This window comes from Callospermophilus lateralis, chromosome 14 (assembly GCF_048772815.1).
Source record: "Callospermophilus lateralis isolate mCalLat2 chromosome 14, mCalLat2.hap1, whole genome shotgun sequence".
Taxonomy (NCBI): domain Eukaryota; kingdom Metazoa; phylum Chordata; class Mammalia; order Rodentia; family Sciuridae; genus Callospermophilus; species Callospermophilus lateralis.
In genome coordinates, this window is record NC_135318.1 from 55,351,702 (window position 1) to 55,378,229 (window position 26,528).

Genomic DNA, 26,528 nt, shown 5'->3' on the forward strand with positions numbered 1-26,528 from the left:
CAGGCTTTGTGCTAGGTACCCTAGTTTATGCATACTGCTCCAGCACCATACCCTGTGGCTATGAACTGTATGGCTGACTAATGGAGAAGTGGTCCATAGGAGGAGGAATGGAGAGAGGAAAGGGTCAAGCATTTTCTGATTGTCTACCAAGTTCCTGGGCCTGTGCTTCCCTGTTAGAGCTGGCTGGAGCACTCCCATTATACATGTGTGCTAATTCTCCTCCAGGTACATCCCCCTTGCCCTGTAGCATACAGACCTAAGAACAGGCCCTGAAGGACAAGCCCTCCTGTTATATAGCTGTTATCCAAACTAAGAATGAAAATCAGCACATGATTTTTAATACCTTTATTAAGAAATATCAAAAGTTCATTACAGTTCCATACACAGTTTTACAAAGTTCAAATGGGGAAATGTAGGATGCCATCAATGTGCACATTTGAACACTATGGTTGCTTGCCAGAGGGGTGACCCTACAACTCCAGTCACTGAGTTTCCCAGTGGTCCATAGCAATGCTTTTCCCCAGTTTCCATTAGGTCATAGCACAATATCTTAAATTACCCGAAGGAATAACATTAGAAAGACGTCTTACATATTTGTCCTTCTGTTTTGTCATTCATTATCCCCTGAAAAGGCTGTTTCTAGGAAATACAACATTTGAGTCCCAGTTAGTGTTGTTTGTATTACATTTTCACAAAGGCTGCTTTGAAAGCTGGCAAACAACGTGTTTCACGTTACCACATTACACACGGGAGGACCCAAGCACGTTAAAAAAAAAAAAAATTAACAATGAAAAAAAGAGGCAATTACTTATTTTGGAAACAAAATACCACTATCATTCAGTGGAACCCTTGAGTATAGGACATGCCTACCACTTCCACTGACCCCCACTGCATGACTGAGCACAACTGGATGCAGGAACACCAGCACACAATACAGGAAGGAGTACATTGGGGCGTGGTACATCATCTTTTATGTTTGGGGGTGCTGTATCAGAGGGGAATTACACTTTCAAGTAACCGGGGATAGTAGGTCATCAGTACCAGATGGGAAACAGCCAGGGTGCATGTGCCTTGCTTAAGGCTTGTGCTGGTTTATCTAAAAGTAGATTTCTGGAGAGACGGTCCAGCAACATCGGAAAAGAGCTGTCTTCAGAGGAAGGACTCCTTGTTCACCCACATGAGACTGCGCGTCTCGTTGGGCTTGCACTCATACTCAATGACAGAGAAGGGGCTTCCCCATTGGCAGTGGTCTCGCTTGTGGTAATTGTAGAACTTGACTTGCCACACTGTCTCAAAGGTCCCAATGTCCGTGAACTGAAGGAAGAGAAACATGACCAATAAGACCTCACACTTGGATAAGCAATGCAAGAGAGCTAATGTCACTGGTATGGTACTTGAACATCATGCCTAATCAATCAAGTCCCTCTCAGTCTGCAGAATTTAGGCCTGTGCATTTGTGAATTATCTTCCTTTGTTACCAGAGGTATTTTCTGGAAAGCTGTCCAGCATTTGCTATCATATTGCTTTTATCAAAAATAACTCTCTAGTTTATATTGTTTTCCAAGCTCAGTTTTCTGAAAAGTCATCTTAGAATCTCAGAATTGTAGAGCTTGCAGTAAAACAAAGTTTGCAGCAGCCACCAAAGAAGGAGAGCTGGAAAGAAAAGAAGGAATTATGTATACTGGCTGTCTTTTGGTTTCTACTTCAGAAGACAGTAGTACCAGATAGTATCTGTTCAGCATAGCTAAACATAAGATACATTTGTCCTTCTTCCATTAGTTTCAATTCTAGGAAAATATATTTAAGTTGAGGTGATAGCCACAAATATTTTATTGAAAGTATTTGACTGTTAAATTATCTGCTTTAACCATCAAATATTGACTTGTAAGTCAAGAGTCCATGCCCACATCTCAGACTTAGGGAATACTTTATTGGAAATCATAAACAATATTAGAGCATTTACTATGTATCTTACACATATAAAATTTTGAATAAGGCATGATTCCTGCTCTTAAGGAGCTTGTATTCTACTTCCAGAAGGTAGGCCTGGCAGATAGTTGCACAGAATTCTCCTAAGCCTAAGGTTGCATTTCTCTTGTAGCCAAGAAGAGGGCTCAGAATACCCTAGAGACCAGAGGCAGATGCTCAAGTGGCCTGTGGGGTTGCCTGACCCTGCTACCACCTTCTGGAGCTATTTAGGGGATTTGGCATTAAACAGTGTGATGCCTGTCGTTATTTTCTCCTCTGACCCTCCTGTCATGGGTGGGGACAGGGACTGACTTGGCAGGATTCTTAGACTAGTCAGGAGCCAGAAGACATGGAGAGAAGAAGGGCAGTGAGCAATAAGAGCCTTATGCTTTGCAGCTGATACAAGAGGAGGGTGATCAGGTGCTTCCCAGATAGCTTTCCAAGATGCTCTCAAAATTATATCCTGCACCATTGCCTCATCCTGCTAATTTGGTACCAAAACAAGATCTGGGCTTTCCTTTGGGAAATTTGCTTGATGTGAAACAGTGGATGATAGACCTAGAGTCCACCAAAATCCCAGGCATGAAAATATGGTCTCTGTTTTTAGAGAGTCATGGCTAAAGAACTATTTATACAAGCATAGCATCTTTCTCCATCTTCCCAGATTGGAATCAACCTAAATGTCTACTTATTCTCCTGGTGATAGGCAAGTTTGGTTATATTTATAACACGACATTCTACTCAACAATAAAAAAAAAAGTACATGCTAATTCAGGCAACAACAGGAATGGATTTTTTTTCTTTTCTTTCCTTTTTTTTTTTTTTTGGTGCTATTCTGGGATTGAACCCGAGGTACTTTGCCACTGAGCCACATCCCCAGTCCTTCCTATCTATCTATCTATCTATCTATCTATCTATCTATCTATCTATTTATTTATAGACAGAGTCTTGTTAATTTGCTGAGACTGCCCTTGAACTTACAATCTTCCTCCCTCCGCCTTCCCAATCATTGGGGTTACAGGCCTGTGCTACTACACTTGGCAAACAGGGGTGGATCTTAAAGAAATGCTCAGCAAAAATTTAGACCTTATGAACCCATCCTGAATGCTTCCATTTATTTAAACTCCATAAAATGATAGAATAGAATCCATACTGACAGGAAACATTCATGGTTATCTAAGTTCTGGGATGTGCAAGAGGGAACTTTCTAGAGATGAGGGAAGCATTCTATAATTTGAATTAGGGTGGTGGTTACATAGATGTATGTAGGGTCAAACTCATTGAACTGTATGCTTAAAATGGGTACATGTATTATATGTAAGCTATGCTACATTAACCAAGAAAAATAGAAATGTTCATTTTCAGTAAGCTACAGGGATTCAGATAATCCAATGATACTAATGGGAATTGAATTATATAGCCTTTTGGAATGGTAACTTCCATCAAGTCAAAGGTGTGAGTACACTTGGGTCCAGCAATTCTACCTCTTATAATTTATCTTAAGAACATCACAAAGTTGAGAGCAATGAAAAGTTAAACTATAAATAGGAGTCTTTAAGATACTTGTTAATTATGGAATGTCCAAATAGTGGATACCATGTAGCAATTTTAAATGTAAAATATTTAAACCTTTTCCATTATTTTGTATTGTTACATGAACTAAGCAAGTGTACTGTTAAGAATGTGTAATATTATTCAATCTTAATCATATTTGTTGCTGTTGAAAACTGATAGAATACATTTTATTTACTCCCATGTGCTATTTTCAAAATTTAATAATTTTTATAATCAGAAAGAAAATATTAGGGCTGGGGTTGTGGCTCAGCAGCAGAACGTTTGCCTCACACATGTAAGGCGCTGGGTTTGATCCTCAGCACCGCATAAAAATAAATAACAAAATAAAAATACATAAAAAGAAAATGCTAAAACCAAAATTGCATTTATGAGTTTCACCAAATAGTTACTATTCTTAGTATACAAGATTATATGAGTTAATTAGTAAGAACTGCTAAAAATATATAGATATTAGACTGGAACACAGATTATTAAAAAGAAAAATAGTGTAACATCTGAACAACATTCAGATGTAATATTATTAGTAATTAAAGAAACACAGTCTTTTACTAGTCATTTATCAACTTAGTAAAACATTTCTAAACTTCTTGCTGGAAGCAATCTAAGCATTCAACATTATGATATGAAAATAGTAGCATATCCATACGATGGACTTAAAAGGGAAAGTAGGGTTATTGATGCAAGAAAATGCTTAGAACAATGTTAACAGGAAAGAGAACTGATTATATACATGAGCGCAAATATGTAAAATCAGATGCATAGAACAAAGAAAATGAAAAATACTAACTTAGCTGGGCACAGTAGCATATGCCTGTAATCTTAGAAGCTCAGAGGCTGAGGCAGGAGAATCTTAAGTTCAAAGCCAGCCTTAGCAACATAGTGAGGCCCCAAGCAACTCAGCAAGAAACTGTCTCTAATAAAATACAAAAAAGAGCTGCGTATGTGGCTCACTAGTTAAGTGCCTCTCGGTTCAATCCCTGGTAACAAACAAACAAACAAACAAAACCTAACCTATACATATAGAAAAATAATTATCTCTATCTTTTCATTCAGATTTTCCTACAGTAGGGCTGGGGATATAGGAAAATCTGAATGAAAAGATAGTGATAAAAATTTTTGCCTAATAGGGATGAGGCCCTGGGCTCGATCCTGATATCACCTTCCACCCCTGTCCCAGGGCCCTGCTGCAAGAAATTTTCCTTGAAAAAAAAAAAATGATACTTCTTTAATCCAGATTTTTATATGGTGAGTTGGACTTATCATCCTTCAAAAATTAATACATATAAATGCCCAAATGAGAGTTTATAAATTCTACTAAGAATATGTACACTCTAATGAAAATATTACAACTTTGTCAACAATAGAGAAATGGTGATATGAATAAATTGGAATTTGATTTTATAATTCAATAAGACATTTACAGGTTTAATAATAATTTTAATCAGAACAAGGCACTGGCAATTTTAAATGGGACTGATGTTTAAAATTCAATAAAATTAGAATTTTATATTATAGTATGGGCATGGTGGCACACACCTGTAATCCCAGCAGATTGGGTGGCTGAGGCAGGAAGATTGCAAATTCAAAGCCAGCTTCAGCAAAAGCAAGGCACTAAGCAACTCAGAGAGACCCTGTCTCTAAATAAAATACAGAATAGGGCTGGGATGTGACTCAGTGCCCTAAGTTCAATCTCTGGTACCAAAAAAAAAAATTATATTATAAAAGTATCTTATAAATTATGTATATACCTATACATATTTTGTGTGTGTGTGTGTTGGGGATACTAAGAACTAGAGATTGAACCCAGGGTTGCTCTACCACTGAGATTTTAAGACAGGGTCTCGCTGAGTTCAGGCCAACCTCAAACTTCAATCCTCCTTACTCAGCCTCCTAAATCACTGGGATTACAGTGACCCCAGCTTACATTATATATTTTATAATGAAATATTTTATTATAAACATTTTTCAAGTACCAGTTAATCTTTTAAAAACCAGCAGTCTGAAATATGCTAGGCAAGTGAGAGAAACAATGCTGAGACCCTTTTTAAAATAAAATTGGCCGGGGAAAAAACAAAACAATTATGACCACAGGTAAGAAAAAAACTGAAGGCACTACACTTACATCTGAAAAAAAACTTAAAACCAGGAAGTCTCAATCTAAAAAATACCTGTCACACAAGAAACCAAAATAGAAATACATTGACAACAATGGTCATAGCAAAAGATGTGGGCTATTTCATTACTTATATTTCAGTTTTGGTTTCTAGTTTATTAGTGTTAGGTTCAAGGTTATGTGAAAGTAAACTTAATTGTTGTTCACTATGGATCTGCCTTCCCCTTTCCTGTGCCTTAGTTGTTCACACTTCCCGTTGACTTTCTTCCTATTTTTTCTTTTGGAATTCTACCTCCTGGACCTCTTACTTCTTAGCTCAGAATTTCTTCTTATCTGGCAAAGAACAGATGGGGTCTCAAAAGCTGACATTCTTCTTAAAGAACAGAAGCACCTACACAGGCTCTCCACTCCCTCCTAACCCATCTGTCCCTTTCAAGGAAAATCTACCCAGGCAGCCTCCTGGGTGATGCAAATTATAATCTAGTATAGTTCTGTGCAGTTGAAGAGCATTTTTTTAAGTACTTTTTTATTTGTTATTTTTAGGTATACATGACAATAGAGTGTATTTTGACATATGTATACAAACATGGAGTTTTACTGGTCGTGTATTCACATATGAACAAAGGAAAGTTATGTTCTATTCATTCTACTGTCTTTCCTATTCTCATCCCCCCTTCCCTTCATTCTCCTTTGTCTAATCCAATGAACTTCTTGAGTAGCATTCTTTTTTCTTTTTTAAAAAATATTTTTCATTTTAATTGTAAATGGACAAAATACCTTTATTTTATTTATTTTTATGTGGTGCTAAGGATTGAACCCAGTGCCTCACATGTGTAAGGCAAGTGCTCCACCCCTGAGCTACAATCTCAACCTTTGAATAGCATTCTTTACACAATCTTCTGCTTATATCATTCCACCTCAATCTTGGGCCTGACTTTGTTAACTTCATTTTATGAATGAAAAACAAAACAAAACAAAAACAGAAACCAAAAAAACCAGATTCAGGGAGGTTAAGAAATTTGCTTTGGGTCTAGACTCCAAAGCCACTTCATGATAAGTGCAGGTCAACAAACTTTGTCCCCTAATTCCTAATTAGAAGCTATTATTAATGTACCAAACTATTTACATAAGCAAAAGGGATTTTCCTTTTTTTCTCCCTGAGAACTTACATGAATTGTCACATATAGAATGTGTGTAGAACATTGCTATGGACAATGGGCATTGCATTTGCCATGGTGTTCTACAAGTTGCAAGTCTAGTCACCTTTTTATTTCATAAAAAATGTGGGATAGAATATATCCAGTTCCAAGGAAAGGAGACTCTATAGTAGCCCTCTATTACAATGAAGAATCTGAAGAGCTCATGTCAAATACTTTCCATGGTCTTATAACAAATTGTCACAGAATCCTCAGAGAACTTCTTTCCATTCATCATGTCACCCACTTCTAGACATGTAAAATTCATAAAGAACAAGAATCCACTCAACAGCCCACTGACTTGGACAAAACAATAACAATTATAGTGATAGAAACATGATGTTGCTTTATTTTAAACAAACTGAGTATCAATACTCATCTATGATTTTTAGTGTGATGTGACCTATCAATTCCCACTGGATTTCAAACTACTCCATTCGTGTACTGCTTGGAGTTTTATTTTTGAAAATGTTTTTCATTTCTCTTATCTAAACAGATTTTTTTAAAAAAGTTTAAAGTTTAGTCTCATGTGATTGTGCCATTTTATATTTCTCCCAGAAATATGACAGTTTCTAAACATCATCTCCAATACCTGGCATAGCCAGACTTTTTAATTTTAGCCTGTCTAGTGATTATAAAATGGCAAGAAGAAAGGAAATAAAGAGCAGAAATCAATGAACCAGCGATGAAAGAATTATAGAGGGGGGAAAATCAATGAAGTTAAAATTTATTTTTTTTTTTAAGAAAAAGTCCTCAAATTTGATAAACCCATAACCAAACTGAGGAAGAAAAGAAATATATCAGGAATGAAAAAAAAAAAAGGACATCATCATTACAGATACCATAGACTTTAAATTAGGAAAATCTTAAAGTTGCTTAAAACCTTGCTAGGTTGCTGAGGCTGACCTTAAACTGCCAATCCTCTTGCCTCAGCTTCCAGAGCCGCTGGGATTCCAGGGATGCACCACTGTGCCTGGCTCTCACTTCATTTTATGAGGCCAAAATTACCCAAATACCAATACCTGACAAAGATACTAGAAATAAAGGAAAATTACAGACAAAAAACCAATTTCATGGACTTTTATAAAAATGTGCTTATAATTTCTATTTGCTTAAAATATTAGCAAATCAAACCCAGCAACACATAATTGGATAATATATCAGGACAAAAAGTTTTCATCTTTGGAATTCAAGGATGGTTCAATATTTGAAAAACCGCCACATTACCTAACCAAATAAAGGAGAAAAACTATACATAAATCATGTTGCACAACTTTATTTTAGTCAATGATGGACTGCAAATATGATGGTGGTCCCATAAGATTACATTGCCTAGTGATGTAATCGGTTTCTTAGTTTAAGTATACTTCATGATACTTGTACAATGATGAATATGATCATATCAGATGTAGAAAGGGTTTTGACAATGCAACATTAATTCTATTCTCAGCAAAGTATAAATGGAAGGTAAATTCTTCAACCTCATTAAAAGGCATTGAAAAAAAATCAGTAGCTAACTTCCTCCTAAATGGTAAGATATTAAGTCCCTTCCATGTAAGATTAGAAATAAAGCAAGGGTATATGCTCTTACCACCCCTATTCTCTCTTGTATTGGAGGTCCTAGCCAGTGTCTTTAAGATAAGAGTCAGAAAAAAAAAAAAGGAGGGAAGTAAAACTGTCTAACTATGCCTGCAGAAAATACCAGGCAATCTAACAAAAAGCTACTAGAATAGTGCATTTAGTAAGATTTCAGGATAAAATATCAGTTTATAAAAATCACTATTTTGTAAACAAATACTAGCCATGAATGGTTGGTATTATTTTGCCAATTTTATAGGTTAATATAAATACTTCCCTATTTGTATTTTTTTTATCAATATTGAAATCCAACTATTTTCATATATTTATTGGCCATTCATATTTATTAACCTATTTAGAGTTTTTGTTCATTTTTCTATTTTTCACAGGCTATGACTATCTTTTTTCTCACTGGTTTATAATTTTTTTTTGTACCAGTGATTGAACTCAGGGGTACTTGAACACTGAGCCCCATCCCCAGCTATTTTGTATTTTATTTAGAGACAGGGTCTCACTGAGTTGCTTAGTGCCTCATGGTTCCTGAGGCTGGCTTTGAACTCATGATTCTCTTGCCTCAGCCTCTCCAGTGGCTGGGATTACAGGTGTGTACCACCATGCCTACCTTTTTTTTTTTTTTTTTTTTTTTTTAAATAACAAGGTCACACTCTTGCCAAATCCAAAGAGCTGGCATGTAAACTGACATTTTGGGGCATGCATGCATAAGGTTACCTCCCTTCATCACACACTCAACCTCACAACAACCTCATATCTCTCCCTGCTTTATACTCCAAACACTCACCAGTTTCCCACTACAGGGGGCCAACACAAAGGAATATGATATTTGTGTGGACAGAATTTCTACCTGGACTCTCTTCTAGGAAGCACTAAATGGGGAAATTGGTCACATTAAAACACAAGTCAATACTTCTCTTTTTATTTATTTTTATTTTGTGGTACCAGGGATTGAACCCAGAGGTGATCAACCACTGAGCCATATCCCCAACTCTTTATATTTTATTTTGAGACAGGGCTTTGCTGAGTTGCTTAGGGCCTTGCTAAGTTGCTGAGGCTGGCTGTGAATTTATCACCCTCCTGTCTCAGCCTCCCAGGCTGCTGTGATTACAAGTGTGCACCACCAAGCTTGGCTTAACACTACTATTGGAAGTGGGTGCTGAAAGTTATCAGACCTGGGTATTGCTTTATTAGCTTCAAGTACCAGGCCCTCTGGAATTATTTGAGTTCACTGCCATTAATGTAAGAGGACATCTAACTACCTGGCTTGGGAGGCCATTCACTGCTTCAGTGGGTGACAATGGACTGTGGAATGACATTAAGGTAGCAGCAGTGTGTATGAGTCATGGTAGATCAAGGCAACATGATTCAGGAGACTACATGTTATCAATAATTTACTTTACTAATCATCATTTACATTTTAATCTAAATCACCTTTTACATTTATGAGTTCTATGATCCATGACAGAAATTTCATGTTATATATAATCAAAGTTTTCAACGTTTACCTTTAGATTTCTTCCATGATTTTTTAAAGCTTAAATTAATTCTTTTCAGTTAAGAGTTTTAAAAAAGTTGGCTTTTTCCATCTGAAATATGTTTTGGAGTGTGGTATCAGAAAAGAAAAATAGTAATGTTTCCCTCACATAGCCAATTATCTCAGCATAACTCATTCAATGATTTTAAAATAAAAAATTACTTTATAATAACTTTAGGTTCCTAAGCAAGACTGACAAGAGTAGCATGTTTTATAGAGTTGATGTGAGGGTGCTGGTGGTAGATTGCTTGCCTAATCCGTGTGAGGCACTGGGTTCGATCTTTAGCACCACATAAAAATAAATAAATAAACAAACAAACAAATAAATAAAAGGTATTGTGTTCATCTACAACTCAAGATATTTTTAAAAAAAGAGTTGAAGTGAAATATTAATTGGAAGCAGAACTGCAAATGCTAAAATTGTCAGAATTGTAATGAAGCCTCAGAGGGCCAATGAGCTATTTTTTTTTTGTTGTTAATATTTTTTAGTTGTCAATGGACCTTTACTCGAAACAAGTGCTTCACACATGTTAGGCAAATGCTCTACCACTGAGCCACAATCCCAGCCCCATGCAATGAGCTATTTTTAAGTTATTCATCCTTTCACTTAACAGGCACTGAGCACTGGGAAAGTTGAAGGAGGCTGTCACGTGTGAGACTAAACCTTCTCTTCCAAGGACTCACAGATCAGGAGAGAACTCCCCAATTCTCTAGAGCCAATATGGGTTTGGGGAACTAAAGCTATAACTTCCAGAGGTTGCTATTCCTTCTTGGGCCTCTGGTCTTACTTAGCAGCATGGTTTCCTACTTCTTTAGCTTCAGGTGTAAACAGAACACAAGACGGGGGTTCGGGGGAGATTAATTCAGTTTAGAAAGGCCTGATTCAGAGCTCTTCCTAACTGGATCTGTAAAAAGTAAGAGTTTCTATATTCTTTTGAATCAATAAAGCATGAGGTTTTGTTTTAGTATGAGAAAGATTTAGACTTCGTCATTAAGAGAAAGGTGTCATTACTTAACATAAGTCTTGCTTGCCTACCCAGGCATCTGCTAAAAGATTGGAGACCCTTAGTTACTATAACTCACAAATCCTTAGCCTCAGTTATAGATGGATGCAATAACTTTATTTTGCTTATTTGTTTTTATGTGGTGCTGAGGATCGAACCCTGTGCCTCACATATGTGAGGCAAGCACTTTGCCACTGAGCCACAACCCCAATCCATCCTGAGCCTCAGAAGTAAAGCTGAGGTTCTTATGTATGTTTTTACATCTAGAAGAAGCAGATGATTGATAATTAATTATTCCAAATAATGATTGCACAGCTGTTAGTGTGAGATTTGGCAATCTATTTGTAGCTGATCTGTAATAGGCTGATTATGAGAAAAATGACCCCCCCCCCAAAAAAAAAACCCCAGAAGTTTTCTGATCAAGCCAGCAGCTCTAATGTTTGGTTTGAATTTTAATTCTAGTGGTGAGACTTCAATAGCTTCTAACACTATCTAGTACATTTTAAAGTCACCAATATTTAAAGCTTAAACATAAAGCCATATTGTAGACATTATGCTCTTATAATCAGCACTGAAATCTTGATTATGTCCAGGTAAATCCATTTGATTAAGTATCAAGTGCTAGATTATTTGAAATTATGTATTATTTAAATTTATGCTGATTACATCAAGGGAAATGTAATCAGCATAGGTGCCCAAGAAAAAGTCAAGAATGTCAGAATTAGAACTGCAAGTCAGGAAGACAGCAGGATACTCTCTACCCCTCGAGTTACCTGTGTGATCCCAGGCACACATAATTTGGTGTGCAGACTAAGTGGATTTCACTATCTGATCTCTAAGACCACTTTCAACTTAACATGGTATGAAATTGTAAACCCACCCTTAAGAATGTGACAGTCATTATTTTTTTTGAAGACAGATTCTCAAATACTATAATTTAGGATCAGAGAAATATGAGTTAAGCCAACAAGTCCCAGTTGGATTTCTTTTGGTTGGCATTCTGGGAGGGCTGAAAATGCACCCCCATATCGTAGAGGAGTTGTATATTTTTAAATGAAATGAAATAAGTAGGCTCAGAAAAGCCAGAGAAAAGATCACCCTCAAAAGATCTCAAATGCACCATTTAAGAATTTTGTTTGTGGCTTTTCCCCATTCCTTAAAGGTACTTCTCAATCCCTTCGGGACTTGGCAGAAGAAAATGCAGTATTATCTGTTGAAAGTGTCAGAAAACACTGACAGAGAAGCTGAAAATTCAGGTAGAGATTCTTGAGCAAATTTTTAAAGTTAGTAGTATTTCCTACATTTTGATTCAATTTGTCTTCAGAGTATCTTCCACATATATACATTTTATAGTTGCGATTATTTTTAAGATTAAAAATTGGGTAATTATAATTATCTGTTGTCCAACTACATATTCAATGTCACAATTTGAATGGTGACATAGGACTTTATCATGATATATCAACATTAGACTACTCACCAGATACTAGATTTATCAATTGTTCCTCACCATAAAAAGTATCAATTTTATGTGTATATCTTAATAGGAATGGAATTATTTGGTCAAAAGAAATGAACTTTTATGGTTGTTACCACCATTTTTTTTCCTCCGAAATATTAGATACATCATTTTACCATATTACCAGCAATAAAGAAAACCTTGTGGGGCTGGGAGGATATCTCAGTGGTAGAGCACTTGCTTAGCATGTACACTCTGGGTTCAAATCCTAGCATGGCAAAATAAATAAATAAATAAATAAGCAAGCAAACAAACCAACAAATAAATAAATACATAAAATTTAAAAAGGACTTATGATAATTATGACATCAATGGAAAGTACTTAAAAAAACAGATTTTCTAGTTTTATTTTTACCTTCATTTTTTAGGAATGTTAATTTTATTTCTTGTGAGAGTGTGGAAAGTGTTTTTCATGTTTTATTAATATTTCCATTGACGATTGGTATTTTTTTTTAAAAATCAGACTTTTAAAGATAGAAAGTATCCTTTTTTCTCATTATTTAATTTTTCATTATATAGAAACATAAATTTCTTGTTTTTTTTATTTAAAATTGAGAACATCATTTTTCCATAGTTGATAGCCTATTTTAATAATTTTAGATCTTATGTGATTAACTTTCCCCCTTTACTCAACTTTGATTTATGTATTTATACTGTCCATTACTTTATAAAGGATTTGCTATGGGGTTTAGCATTTTACATAAAACTAAAAAATACAAATAAAAATATTGTTAGATTTGGTTCTGCATATTCAGGTTGGCCACCCACAACAGTCAATTATTGGTGATTTAAAATATTTTACAGTACTATTCATTCATTTTCTTCACAAGATACAAAAGGCAGTCCTGTAATGACTAAATAAAGGAGAGAGGTTGGCCCTCCCTGCCCCCTACTTCTTTCAAGAGGCCAAGAAGTACCTCAAGGAAACCCTGAGACTTCAGAAAATAGTTTGAAAAATATTAAGTTAAATCATTCTAATCATTATAAAGGAAATATTTTTTTGAAAACAAGAAAATAAAAGACTTTTCTAGTTCCAATTCTAAATTAACTCCACACGGAACATTAACAAGCACTTAGCCGTGAGTGGTTTTTACACATGGCTACCTTTTAAAGTTTCATAGCACTTGAAAGCTTAATGTCAAAAAGCCACTCCATGAAAATAGCTCTAAACTTGTTTAAGGATGTAGTTTTAAAATTCTTTTAACTCTATCAATGGTATTTAATAATCCTAGAGGCTAAAAATAGATTTAAAAAATCTGTAGAAATAAATATTTTCCTCACAAAAATATCATATTGACTACATAAAACTTTCAAAAGTCAAAAAATATTAAACTAAATTGAAAGTTAAAGATATTTTCCCCCAATATTTTTGTTCATGGTCCTGACTTTTGTGGGCAGATTCTGTCAGACTTTCTGCTAACAGTTTAGACCTATGCTATAAAAATTGCTTCAGAGCTTAACATATATATATATATATATATATATATATATATATATATATATATATATATATATAGTTCCTAATTCATTTAGTAAAGCCATTAACCCTACAATTCAAGACTATAAAGTCCTTTGAATTGTTCTTTGCCTATTTCCCTTTCCAATTTATACATTAGCCTTTATAGTGATTTTTGACATTCCATTTTTATCCAATATCAGAAACTAGATTGATAAGATTTTAAAGTCAGAAATGATGAGATAGAATTGTTGGGTGAAACTATATAGATATTATAAAATCTGACAAAAATGTTAACAAAAACGATTTGAATTCCTTATAGAGATTAGAAGTAGGACCGAAGCCAGAGAAAAGATCACCCTCAAAAGATCTCAAATGCACCACTTAAGAATTTTGTTTGTGGCTTTCTCCCATTCCTTAAAGTTACTTCTCAATCCCTTAGGGACTTGGCAGGAGAAAATGCAGTATTACCTGTTGAAAGTGTCAGAAAACACTGACAGAGAAGTTGAAAATTTAGGTAGAAATTCCCAAAAGTAAAAGAATTACAGAAAAGATGAAACCCAAAGTCTGCCTGTAACTCTGCATAATCCCTGGCTAGTTGCATGTGTAGGATAGTGGAAGGGGGCTCACTAAAAAAGATACATCAGCAAAGAGACAAATCCTTGAAAGTAAAAGTTATACTAAATAAGATTTGTGAATTTACTTTTAAAAAATTAAGTGTATTTCGAAATCTGAGCAGTTGGAACCTTACTGGCTTGAAGAATCAAAGCAAAGAATCTAGGACTGGCAGAGGAGCTAGAAATTTAGGGAAACTGTAGGGTACTTGAGTTCCAAAAACTCAGTATAAAAATTCAATTCTTTGGCTGATTGCTAAATCCTATGGGCACAAAAAAGGCCCAGGCTACGAAAGCAGCAAATTAGAAGATGAAAAATCTGAGCACACACAATAGTTGCTGCATAATGCTAGGAAGACAGTTTTGAAGTTTGAGTCCAGAACTATTTACTACTGGTTAGAATATAAAAAGACAGGATGAACATATTTAATCTGGAAATTCCATGAAATTTGAAATTTTTGAGGAAAAATATGACACTCAAAAATTTTGGATTTTGAATTTTGGACTTTTTTAAATTTTAAATTTTTCAGATTAAGAATGCTCAATGTCTATGCAAGTATTTCAAGAACTAAATACTAAACTCAGAAATATTTCTAGTCCCAATAATTTTAGATAGGAGACACTCAACCTGTACTCAGAAGAATGAAGTAAATACTATAGTCAATATTATCCACAATGTTTAGTTTTTACACAAAAATTACCAGACATCTAATGACATAGGAAGGTGCAATCCACATCCAAGAAGAAAGTCAGTCTATAGCAACTTACTGTAAATGGAGCCAGATGTTGGGCTTATCAAAGATTTCAAGCCAGCAGTTATAAATATGCTTAAAGAAATAAAGAAAAACATAGTCTCTGTGAGCAAACAGATGATGAATTTTAAGAAATTAAAATTATAAAATATATAAATAAATTTCTAAAACTGAAAAATATGATAGAAAAAAAATTAGAGCACAATATAAACCTGGAAATAGCAGGAGAAAGAATCAGTGAACTTAAAGATACATCAATGAAAATGATCTACTCTTAGGATCCATTAAAAAAAATTGAAGAAAATTGAACACAGCCTCAAAGACTTGTGAGATAATACCAAGCTTTCCAACATATGTTTATTTGGAGTCCTGCAAGGAAAGAAGAAACAAAGGATTATTATGAACAACTTTATGCCAATAAATTTTATAGGTAAGTTACAAAGACTCAAGAAATAAAATATGGATAGTCCAGTATTTGGAAAATTGAATTTGTAATTAAAAATCTTTAAGTTTATACCTTTAGGAGTAGAAAAAAATAGTTCATAACATAATGGTTAGAAATACTCCAAATTTGGTGAAAGCATTTTATAGATTCAAGAATTTCAATGAATCACCAGAAGGAAAGATACAAAGAAATATGTTTATCTGCATCATAGCCAATCTATTGAAAGCCAGTCTACAATATATAAAGGGATCATTTCACTGAATATATGTTATGTCTCAATTAAAACATTTCAAAGCAAACAAAAGAAGGAAATAAATATAAAACCAGAAAACAATGAAATAGAAAAATGGGGAATGAAGCATGTGGAAAAAAAGAATTTTGAAAAGGCCAATAAAACTGACACATTTCTAGTTAGACTTATCAGGAAAAAAAGATAGTTTAAAGGTCAAGAATGAAAGTGGACTTTGTTAAGGAGCCGAAGACATTAAAGGATGGTGGAAGATTATAAACAACTTTATTCCAATAAATTTGACAATTTAATTGAAATGAATTGCTTTAAAGGCAAATTATAAAACTCAAGAAATAAAATGTGAATGGCCCAATCAATATCAATTTAAACACTGAATTTGTAAGTAAAAGTCATGAAATAAAGTAAAATGTATGCCTTTGTTGGTGAATTCTATCCAACATAAGGGATAATATCAGTTGTACAGAAACTGTCTCAGACAAGAATAAACACTTTCCAACTCATGCAGTTGGCATTACCCTAATATAACTAAATAAGTACATTTTAAGAAAAGAAAGTCATAGACTAATATCTTTCAGTAACATAGATGTAAAAATCCTCAACAATATTAACAAATCAAGGGCTGGGGATGTGGCTCAAGCGGTAGCGTGCTCGCCTGGCATGCGTGCAGCCCGGGTTCGATCCTCAGCACCACATACAAAGCAAAGATGTTGTGCCTGCCGATAACTAAAAAATAAATATAAAATTCTCTCTCTCTCTCTCTCCTTCTCTCACTCTCTCTAAAAAAAAATATTAACAAATCAAGACATACAGAAAATATATCATGATCAAGAATCACTTATTAGGGCTTGGGTTATAGCTCAGCAGTAGAGCGATCACCTCACACATGCAAGACCCTGGATTCGATCCTCAGCACCACAAAATAAATAAATAAATAAAAATAAAGTTTTTTTAAAAAAATCACTTGTTGTGGAAATTCAAGGTTATTTAACATTGAAAAAGCAATGCAATCTAATGTAACAGAAAAAAGAAAGAAGAAGAAAACAGCTAGTGATAATCCCAAGAGAGAGAAAAACTTCAGAAACATTTCACAAGAATCATGGTCAAAATGCTCAGTAAACTAGAAATAGAAAGGAACTTCCTTAACTTTATAAAAAGACTAATAATAAACGATATAGCCAATATCATACTTACTGTTGAAAAACTGAATTCTTGTTCCCCAAGGTCAAGGGACAAGAATGACAGACTACTCTCATCATTTCTATTTACCATCATATTGAAAGTCCTACTCATTGTAATCAGGCCATATGTAAAAGGAATACAGATTGGAAAGAAAGGAGAAAAACATTTTTTTTTTTAACAGATGAAATATAGTACATGTACAAACTCCTAGGGATTCTATAAAAGAATTATGAGGATTAATAAATGAGACTAGCAAAATCTCAGTTTTCAAGATCAATAAAAACCAGTTTTATTTCCACATATTAGCAATAAAATAATTCCACTTAAAATAGCATAAAATATGAATTGTTTAATGATAAATTTAACAAAGTATATATGAAATCTAGATAAGGAATATTGTAACATATTGCAGAGTTTTTTTGTTTTGTTTTGTTTTTTGGGAGTGAGTACCGGGGATGGAACTCAGGGGCACTCAACTACTGAGCAACATCCCCAGCCCAATTTTGTATAGACAGGATCTCACTGAATTGCTTAACACCTCTTTTTTGTTGAGGCTGGCTTTGAACTCACAATCTTCCTGCCTCAGCCTCCTAGGATTACCGCACCCAGCTTGCAGAGATGATTTAAAAACAGAAAATTCACGAAGATTTAAATAGACATATTATGCTCCTGAGTTAGAAAGCTCAATATTAAGATGTCAAATCTCCCCAAATTGACTTTTGTTTGTTTGTTTGTTCAAGGGTCTTGGTTCTTGCTATTTTGTTCATATTGGCATCAAACTCCTGGACTTGAGCAATATTCCTGCCTTAGCCTCATAGTAGCTGATACCACAAGCAAGCCACAGTGCCCAGTACTTATAAATTTAACATAAACTTAATATCCCAAATTTTGGAGAAACTCACAAGTTCATTTTAAAATCTATATAACAATTCACAGGGATTACAGCAGCCCCAAACAAACAAACCTCTGAATACAAACCTGTAGTTCTGATGTAAAGACTACAATACAGATCATAAAACAAAATTGTGTTGGCTCTTCCAGGTCTTTTGAATTTCCAAATTTAAAATATTGGTATATCTTAAGTATATAAATCAACTAGAATCCTCATACATTACATAGTTAAACATACACTTATCCTGTGACTAAGCAATTCTCCTCTTAGGTACTACTAACTCAAGAGAAATGAAAACATGTGTTTATACTAAGACTCAAATTCATTGGAGATTTTTTCATAATACCAAGAGCTGATAACAACCCAGATACCCATTTATGAGTAAGAGTATAAGTGTATTACAATGTGATTTGTATTATTCAGTGACAGAAGGAACCATTACTGATACTTTCAACATAGATGAATCTAAAGAACATTATCCTAAATGAAAATAATTTAGATACAGCATTATGCTTCTATTCAAATAATAATGATGAATAGTTAAAAGTAACACATTGAGATAGAAAGTTCAGGTTGGGCTATAGAGGGGACTGAATACCAATAAACATGAAGGAATTTTCAGGGTGGTAGAAATGTTCTGTATCTGTATTGGGGTGATGATCACACAGAAGGATCTTTATGTTAAAGCATGCATAAACTGTATACTTAAAGTTGGTGCATTTTACATCTGTAAGATTTTAAAACTGATAGGGCACAGAGGGGTTGGAGGGAAAGGGAGGGGGCATGGGGTTAGAATGATGGTGGAATGTGATGGTCATTATTATCCAAAGTACATATATGAAGACACAAATTGGTGTGAATATACATTGTATACAAATAGCGATATGAAAAATTGTGCTCTATATGTGTAATAAGAACTGTAACACATTCCACTGTCATATATAAATGAAAATAAATTTAAAAAAACTTTCAATGAATTCCTATAGACATTAGGATAAATCAAATTAGGAAGAAAGTCTTATGTATTAGTTTGTTTAGTGTTGCTATAGCAGGATACCTGTTAGTAAGTTATAAAGAAAAGAGGCTGGGGTTGGAGGCACTTGCCCATAACTACAGCTACTCAGGAGGATCCCACATTTGAGGCCAGCCTGGGCTACTTAGCAAGATTCTGTCCCCCTCCCAACTCCCGCCCCCCCCAAAAAAGAGCTGGGAATATAGCTCAGTGGAAGAGCACTCCTGAGTTCAATCCCTAGTATTGAGTAGGTAATAAAAGATGTTTATTTAGCTCCCAGTTTTGAAGTCTGGAAGTCTAAGTTCAGGCAGCTCTATCTGTTCAACCTTTGGTAGAAAGGGAAATGACCACATATAGAAGGGGCCAAGCACTTGGGGTGGTCTTGCTTTAAAACAACCCATTCCTGAGACCAGCATTAATTCCTTCCAAGGCAGTGCCCTCATGACCTAACTACCTGGCCCTAGGTCTCATCTTTTACAGGTTTTACCACCTCAACACTGGCACAATGGGGACCAAGATTCTAGCATATGCACCTTTGGAGGACACACTCAAACCATATCCCAACTGCCACATCCTATAATATCTAACCCTTACTTGTCCCTCTGTACTGCCAGTCATGTTGGGTCCAGACATGTTGGGCTTCTCTCCTCCATTAGAACATAGCCTGCTCTCTCCCAGCTCTTGACTATTGCAGCTTCTCTTTCCTGGAATGCTCCCTCTTCTCCCTACTCTTATTCATCTTTATTTCCTTCCTCAAGAAAGTCATCTCCCAAGTCTTATACTAGGGTAAGATTCCCCCATATGCCATATGCACTATTACTTTCTATGTTTTTTTTAAATAATAAATAGTTAGTTATTATATTTGACAATATAGTTTAATATAACATTTGACAGTATAAAGTTATATTCTCCTTTGTTTCAGAAGCTTGTAGAGTTAGGAATGTTTATTTTGTTCACTACTCTTCCCTCTAGTGTCTAATATAGGAAATATTTGCTGATCAAACAAGCAAATAAAAAATAGTTAATATTCTAAAAATCTTAAATGTAATCTGAGCAAATCAAATAGAGCAATATACTAAAATATTATTTTAGGAATTAAAGAGTGGTTTAGTATTTAAAAAGGTATTATTATATAACTCATTGATTAATATATCAAAGGAGATAAAGTATCTAGAGATGGAAAAAGGAATTGGATGAAATTCAGTATACCTCCCAATAAAAACAAAACAAAAATCACTCCTTTTAGTGAACATGAAAAAGTTTGTTTTACACAGTAAATATCTGAAACTAAAATGGTACCTAACAATGAAATCCTGCAGACAAAGATACCCCTTGACACAATTGATTGTCAAGATTATTTTAGGGTCATTAGAAAATGCAATAAGAGAAGGAAAAATAATCAGAAAATGACATGGTCATATGCAGATTATGACTTTCTATCTAAAAATCCAAGATATTTCACTGTAAATTTTTGGTAGGAAAGTTAAGCAAGGTGATCAGTTACAAATACCTAAACACAAATTATAAAAATGAATTATTTAAAACAATACAGTATCGGAGCTTAGTGGTAGAGCACTTGCCTAGCATGTGTGAGGCCCTGGGTTCGATACTCAGCACCACATATAAATAAATAAAATAAAAGATCCATTTACAACTAAAAAATATATTTAAAAAATTATACAGTATTGGCACTAGAATTGGTGTAAGAGTCAATGGAATAGATTAGAAGTGTGAAAATATACTAAATTTGCCATTTAAAATATTAGTTTGAAATGATGATTAGAGAAGAATGGATTACTGAAATAATTGTTTTAGGACATCGATAAGTGTATTCAATTAGGAAAGTATGAGTAGAAAAAATATTTAGATCTAATGAATCTGAAATTTAATAAATGAGACCATAAGAGTTCAAATGAAAATATACAAATGCATTGTGTATATATGTACACATTATTAATGCTAGAGTTAGAGAGCATTTTTCAAGCTAAATGGATCCTAACTACAAACACCACAAAGGAAAAGGCTAACATTTTGGAATACATGAAAATTTAAATTGATATTGTAAACAAAGTTATGCAAAATGATAAATGAGCACACTCAAGATGCCAGCAAAAGATATGACTGTAATTTTTAAAGATTTCTTAAAATCAGTAAGCACACAGGTATAAAATGAGTAAAAGCTTTGAACGTATTATCCACAAAAAAGTACAAACTATAAATGAACATGTCAATATTTCAAATTAATAGTAATTAAAGAAACAAAAATTAGATATACTACCTTTCAGATTAAAAAGTTCAAAATTTTTAAAAAATTTTTATTCCTAGTGCATATGAAGATGGGTAATTAAATGCAGATGATTGGAATGTAAGGTGCCTAACTTTCCTAGAGATCAGTACTATAAGATGCCATAGCATGCAAATTCCTTCTAGAAATCTATCCCAAGAAAACATTAGACAATTTTTGCAGAAGTGAGTGATTTTAAATGTAGTTTTCTTAACAAAACTTAATAATTAGCAATAAATGACTAAGGATAATTTGATACATTCATATGAGTATCCATATAGACTTCAAATTTATGTTTCATATTTATATCTACTTTTGTTTATTTGCCATCTAAAGATGCATAAATAGAGAAAAGTACAGATATATAATGATACCCAGTACATACATACACACTCAAAGACATAGTAGAAACAACTAAGTATGAAAAGTCACAAAAATGTTAAGTTATCTCTTGCAGGAATTATATATTTCTTCCATTTTTGTACTTTTTCCTCTGTTGAAGAATCTCTAATGAAAAATAGAATTCTTTCCAAAAATAATTCAAATATAGGATGCAAAGGGATGGCTGCCAGATTATTTCCTTATGTTTCCATTGTGGTTGTTTCAAGTATATTGGGCACAAGGAAGCCTGAATGTTTCAAAGGACTGGATGAATTAGCTCTTATTTAGATCAGCATTTCTCAAAGCACATTTCACAGATTCTCCTCATCAGGATGGATCCGCTGGTAGGCAAGTTGAAAGTTCAGTTCTTTTGGCCCTACCTCAGCTCTTCTGAACTAAAAATCACCAGAGGTGGGACCCAGAACTGGCATTCTAATTAAACACCAAAAGAGATTCTTATGTACACATATATTTGTGAACCTCTGTGACACCCCCCCTATAAAGCAAGAAGGGAGACAATTCAAGGTCATTCTTGCAATGGGAAAAGGCTGCCCAGGATTTATAGCTGCAGTTTAGGTGAATTTTCCTTTACCTGTGTTTTGGCAAGCTTACTTCCTCCCCTATTGTGTTGCACGTATAGTTAACTATTTCTCAACTCTATCCTTTTACCAATTTGATATTTTTACTTGGGGGTCAATATTACTTGGCTGTAAATTTGTATATGATATATAGATGGCCCTCTGTGTCTATAGGTTCTGCATCCATGGATTCAACCAACCTTGGATTGAAAACACTCAGAAAAAAAATTGTGCCTATACTGAACATGAATAGACTTTTTCTTGTTCTATTGTATTATTTAGGGAATAATAATAACCACTTACACAGCATTTACATTGTATTGGGTATCATAATCTAAAGATCATTTAAAGTATACAGGAGAATATACATAGGTTATATGCAAATACTAAATCCTTTATATAAAGGATTTGAGCATTTACAGATTTTGGTGCATGAAGTGAGTTCTGGAATCAATCCCCTGTGGTTACAGAGTGATGACCTACTATTATCTAGTAGGACTAGATAACTGAAAGGTTTACTATTTTCCATGGAAGTCACTTTGGAGGGCCTCTTCCATTTAGATTAGATTTAAATAGCAAAATGTCATTGAAATCAACTTTTATGGGCTACTTGGAATAGGAATATTCTCATCCAGATACTCATAAAGGCTGAGTTGAACTCTTTCAAGGATTGCTTATCCTTAGTTACACATTAAAGTTATCTGTGGAGCTATTAGAAACCTAACTATACCCAGTCCCATCCCAAACCCCAGGGTCAATTATCTAAACCAGTCCTGATACAGTATGTAATAGGAAAAATAGCAATGTAGGTACTTTCTCTTCCAGTACCACCCACTTGGTGTTTATAGGGTCAGTCTATTATGCAAAACAGCATTAATTACCTAGTTCTAACAGATCCACGAAGGAAACTCAACCTAATTTCCACAGTAATTGGCTTCAATACACCTTTTCCTACAGAGATAGTGATTGCTTTCTTTTCTATATTTCCCGTGTGCCCAGAAACCACATCCCCCACACTCCCAACCAGGCCTTACCGGCATGGTGATCTGGATAGGTTGCCGTTCTCCACTCTTGGTTGGGGCCACACCTTCTGTGTCATATGTGCCCGTATAAACAACTCTGTCTCCATCAGGTTCTTTAGCCTTCAGCTCCAGTGGGACAAGCACACCACCAATGGAAATGTTCCTGCAATGAACTTGAGTTGGCCATATATAGTAGGAATTTGGTTAGGTACCCTGTCTTGGTCTAGACCAAAACCCTGAGCAGGAAACCTACAGAGTTTGGCTAAAGGAGAAATATTGATATGATAGAAAATTCTGATTGGGTACAGTGGCATGTGCCTATAATTCTAGCCACTCAAGAAAGCAAGAGACACAGCCTGGGCAACATCATGAGACCCCCATCTCAAACAAAATAAAATAAAACCACCAAGAAACTTATGAAAGTTCAGGAGGCTTGAGTTCTCCAACTAGTCATTCGTGATCATAGACTAACTACTCTCTGGGCTAACCTCAGTATTCTCATCCAGATACACATAAAGGCTGAGTTGAACTGTATCAAGGATTGCTTATCCTTAGTTACACATTAAAGTTATCTATGGAGCTATTAGAAACCTAACTATATCCAGTCCCATCCCAAACCCCAGAGATAGGGTTTAATTGGTTTGGGATATAGTTTGGTACACGTAAATTTATTTTAAAGTTTTCGAGGTGATCTTTATGTGCAGGTCAGATCAAGGACTAGTTGAACTAACTCTGTAATTTTTTTTTCTTTTCTTTCTGTTCCAACACTCATGGGTCCTGTTTGAGGCACTTTTTCTCAAGCCTGCTATACCACCAGAAATTCTCACTGGCACCATGCTGGTGTGTTAGGATCATTGTTCTCAAAGACAAGTCCCTGGACCAGAAGTATCCACATCTACTGTGGACATATTAGGACATACACTCTTATCTTAGGTACCACCCAAGACAGCAAGCCAGAGACATCAGAGTGGGCCCCAGCCATCTGTTCCAACAAGCTCTCCCGGTGATTCTGATGTACACTCACCTTTGAGTTAGAACCACTGGATAAAAAATCCTTGATAAAATTAAAATGTAAGTAAAAAAAAAATTGCCATTAACAAATAGTTTTAGGTTTGTTTTAAATCTAGAGAACTACCCTGAAAAAAAAAATGGAATATTGAATAGATAAGTTAGGAAAAGAGGTTTCCAGGAAAGGGAAAGGAAAAGTCTGGATCATATCCAGATGCAGGGAACACTGGGAAATGTATGGAGTTGTGTACGTGTATGTGTGTGTGTGTGTGTTTTTTGGGGGGGGCGATAAATAGGTAGATCAGAGACCCTAGAAACCATCCAATTGTGGTTCTATATCCTTGCACCTTGAAGGCTAATATAAATTACTGAATTATAATAAACTATGGACGTTGTCTGAGGGATTCAAAACCCCTTCCCCAGCATATGTTAGGATAAATGTTGATTTATTTCCTCCTTCCAGACGAGATTTCACACATCGCTTAGGTGGAAGCGGAGAGGTAAAGGACCCATCCATAGATTATTCTCCCATAGGCTACTGACTTACTCGCCAGAGGTCTGCTGGGTGCATCATGTCATCCCTGTGGTAGCTGGGAGGAGATAATCCCTGCCTCGAATAAATTAAAAAAAAAAACATCCTCTTGTAGTGAGGATGCTAATCCCAGGCGACATCACCAGGCTGAACAGATAGCTAGGGAGAAAAAAGGTAGAGGGCATGGAAAACCGTGACACTAGGCCTAAGCAGAGGCTACACCTTCAGATTTGTTCCTGCTCTTCCCGCGCTGGGGGTCCCCTGCCACCAAAAGGCAGATGGAGAAGTGGGGAGAATCCCTCAGGGAACACCAATAACTGCCCCTCCTCCGCCTTTACACTTCTTTCCTCACCCTTTCCCCTTCCTTTGGCCTCGCCAGCAGAAGCCGGCGACACGCCAGGACCCAGCAGAGAAGGGCTGGGATTGCGGTAGATGAACCCTGCAGAGACCTTCTGCCATCTGCCCCAACCCTCCCCTTGCGGTTCCAAGGGTGGACAGAAAAGCAATTTACAAGAAAAACAACAACACCGCCCCCACCCCCTCCGGCTTCTTGTCACTGATTTAAACGGACCCACTGAGGTCACTGCAATGGGTGGAGGGAAGCAGGAATCAGGAATGCCAGGGACAGGCAGAGGAGAGGACCAAAGCGGGGACAGAGAGCCGACCTCTTTCCCTTCCACCCCCGCCCCCCGCCCCGAGTCTTCTGGGCAAAGGGAGGCAAGGAAAAAAAAAAAAAATCGGGAGCAGCTTAGTCTGTTCCGGGGGCCTCAGTCCTCCGCCAGTAACCCAAGCGCCACCCGGCGCCCAGCACTTACTCGACCTGCAGCGTGATGGGCTTAATCTTCACCTCCACCTTGTAGGAGGAGCCGGTGAGCAGCTTGATGGTGCGGTTCTGGCCGAAGCGCTGCCCGTCCACCTTAAAGAACACCGGACCATCGTTGGGTTGGATGCGCAGAGCGATGGAGAGGCGCACGAGGCCTGGCAGGTCCCCCATCGCTGAGCGAGGGGCTGGCGCTGCGACGCCGGGGGTCGGAGGACACAGCCGGCTGCGACCAAGTGGCTGGAGCGCGGTGGGCGGAGAGGAAGCGCGGGGAGGGAAAAGGAGGTGGTGAAAGGGAGGCTGCAACTAGGAGCCGTCACCGCCCTCCGCCCGGGCTTCCGAGCAGCAGCTCCGGAGCCTGTGTCCCCCCAGCCGCACTGGGCGAGGAAGCGGGCCCCAGACACTGCTCGGAGAGCGCGAGCTGCCCCATCCCCCGCTCTTCTTGCTGAGCCCTCCACGCACGCGAGGGCTCGCTGAGACCCGCTGGCCGCCGAGCAGATCCGCACCGCACAGCTGGGGGCGAGAGAGTTAATCCCGCTTACGCACCACAATCCCCTTCAACTGGGGAAGCGGACCTGAGGCTCCTCCTAGAACAGCTCCGGGCGGGAGGAGAGGGTGTGGGAGACGGTAGGCATTGGGATAAGGCGACTGCTACACCAAGGAGCAAGACCCTCAGAATCTAGATCGCCTGAGTCAACCGGAGGGTGTGGATTCTGTTGCTGGCGGATCTGGCCCCCGCCAGGCGGGAGAAGGCTGAGAGGGGAAGGGGGAGGGGGCGAGAGAGGGGAAGTGGCTTAGGAA

At 36.4% G+C, this 26,528-nt stretch overlaps 1 protein-coding gene across 3 annotated transcripts; it reads right to left on the reverse strand.

Moving 5' to 3' along the window:
- Positions 1-330: 330 nt before the first annotated feature.
- Cnrip1 (cannabinoid receptor interacting protein 1) lies at positions 331-26,432 on the reverse strand. 3 transcript variants are annotated; one of them, XM_076833306.2, is made up of 4 exons: positions 25,723-26,432; positions 23,380-23,530; positions 15,341-15,399; positions 331-1,314 (listed from the first exon to the last, which is right to left on the reverse strand). In XM_076833306.2, exons 1-4 carry the CDS (start codon positions 25,899-25,901, stop codon positions 1,170-1,172), a joined length of 534 nt encoding a protein of 177 aa, XP_076689421.1. In that variant the 5' UTR covers positions 25,902-26,432; the 3' UTR covers positions 331-1,169. The 3 variants fall into 3 exon arrangements, with proteins under 3 accessions (XP_076689421.1, XP_076689423.1, XP_076689422.1); XM_076833308.2 differs by lacking the exon at positions 15,341-15,399 and having other exon boundaries at positions 25,755-26,432; XM_076833307.2 differs by lacking the exon at positions 15,341-15,399.
- Positions 26,433-26,528: the final 96 nt, after the last annotated feature.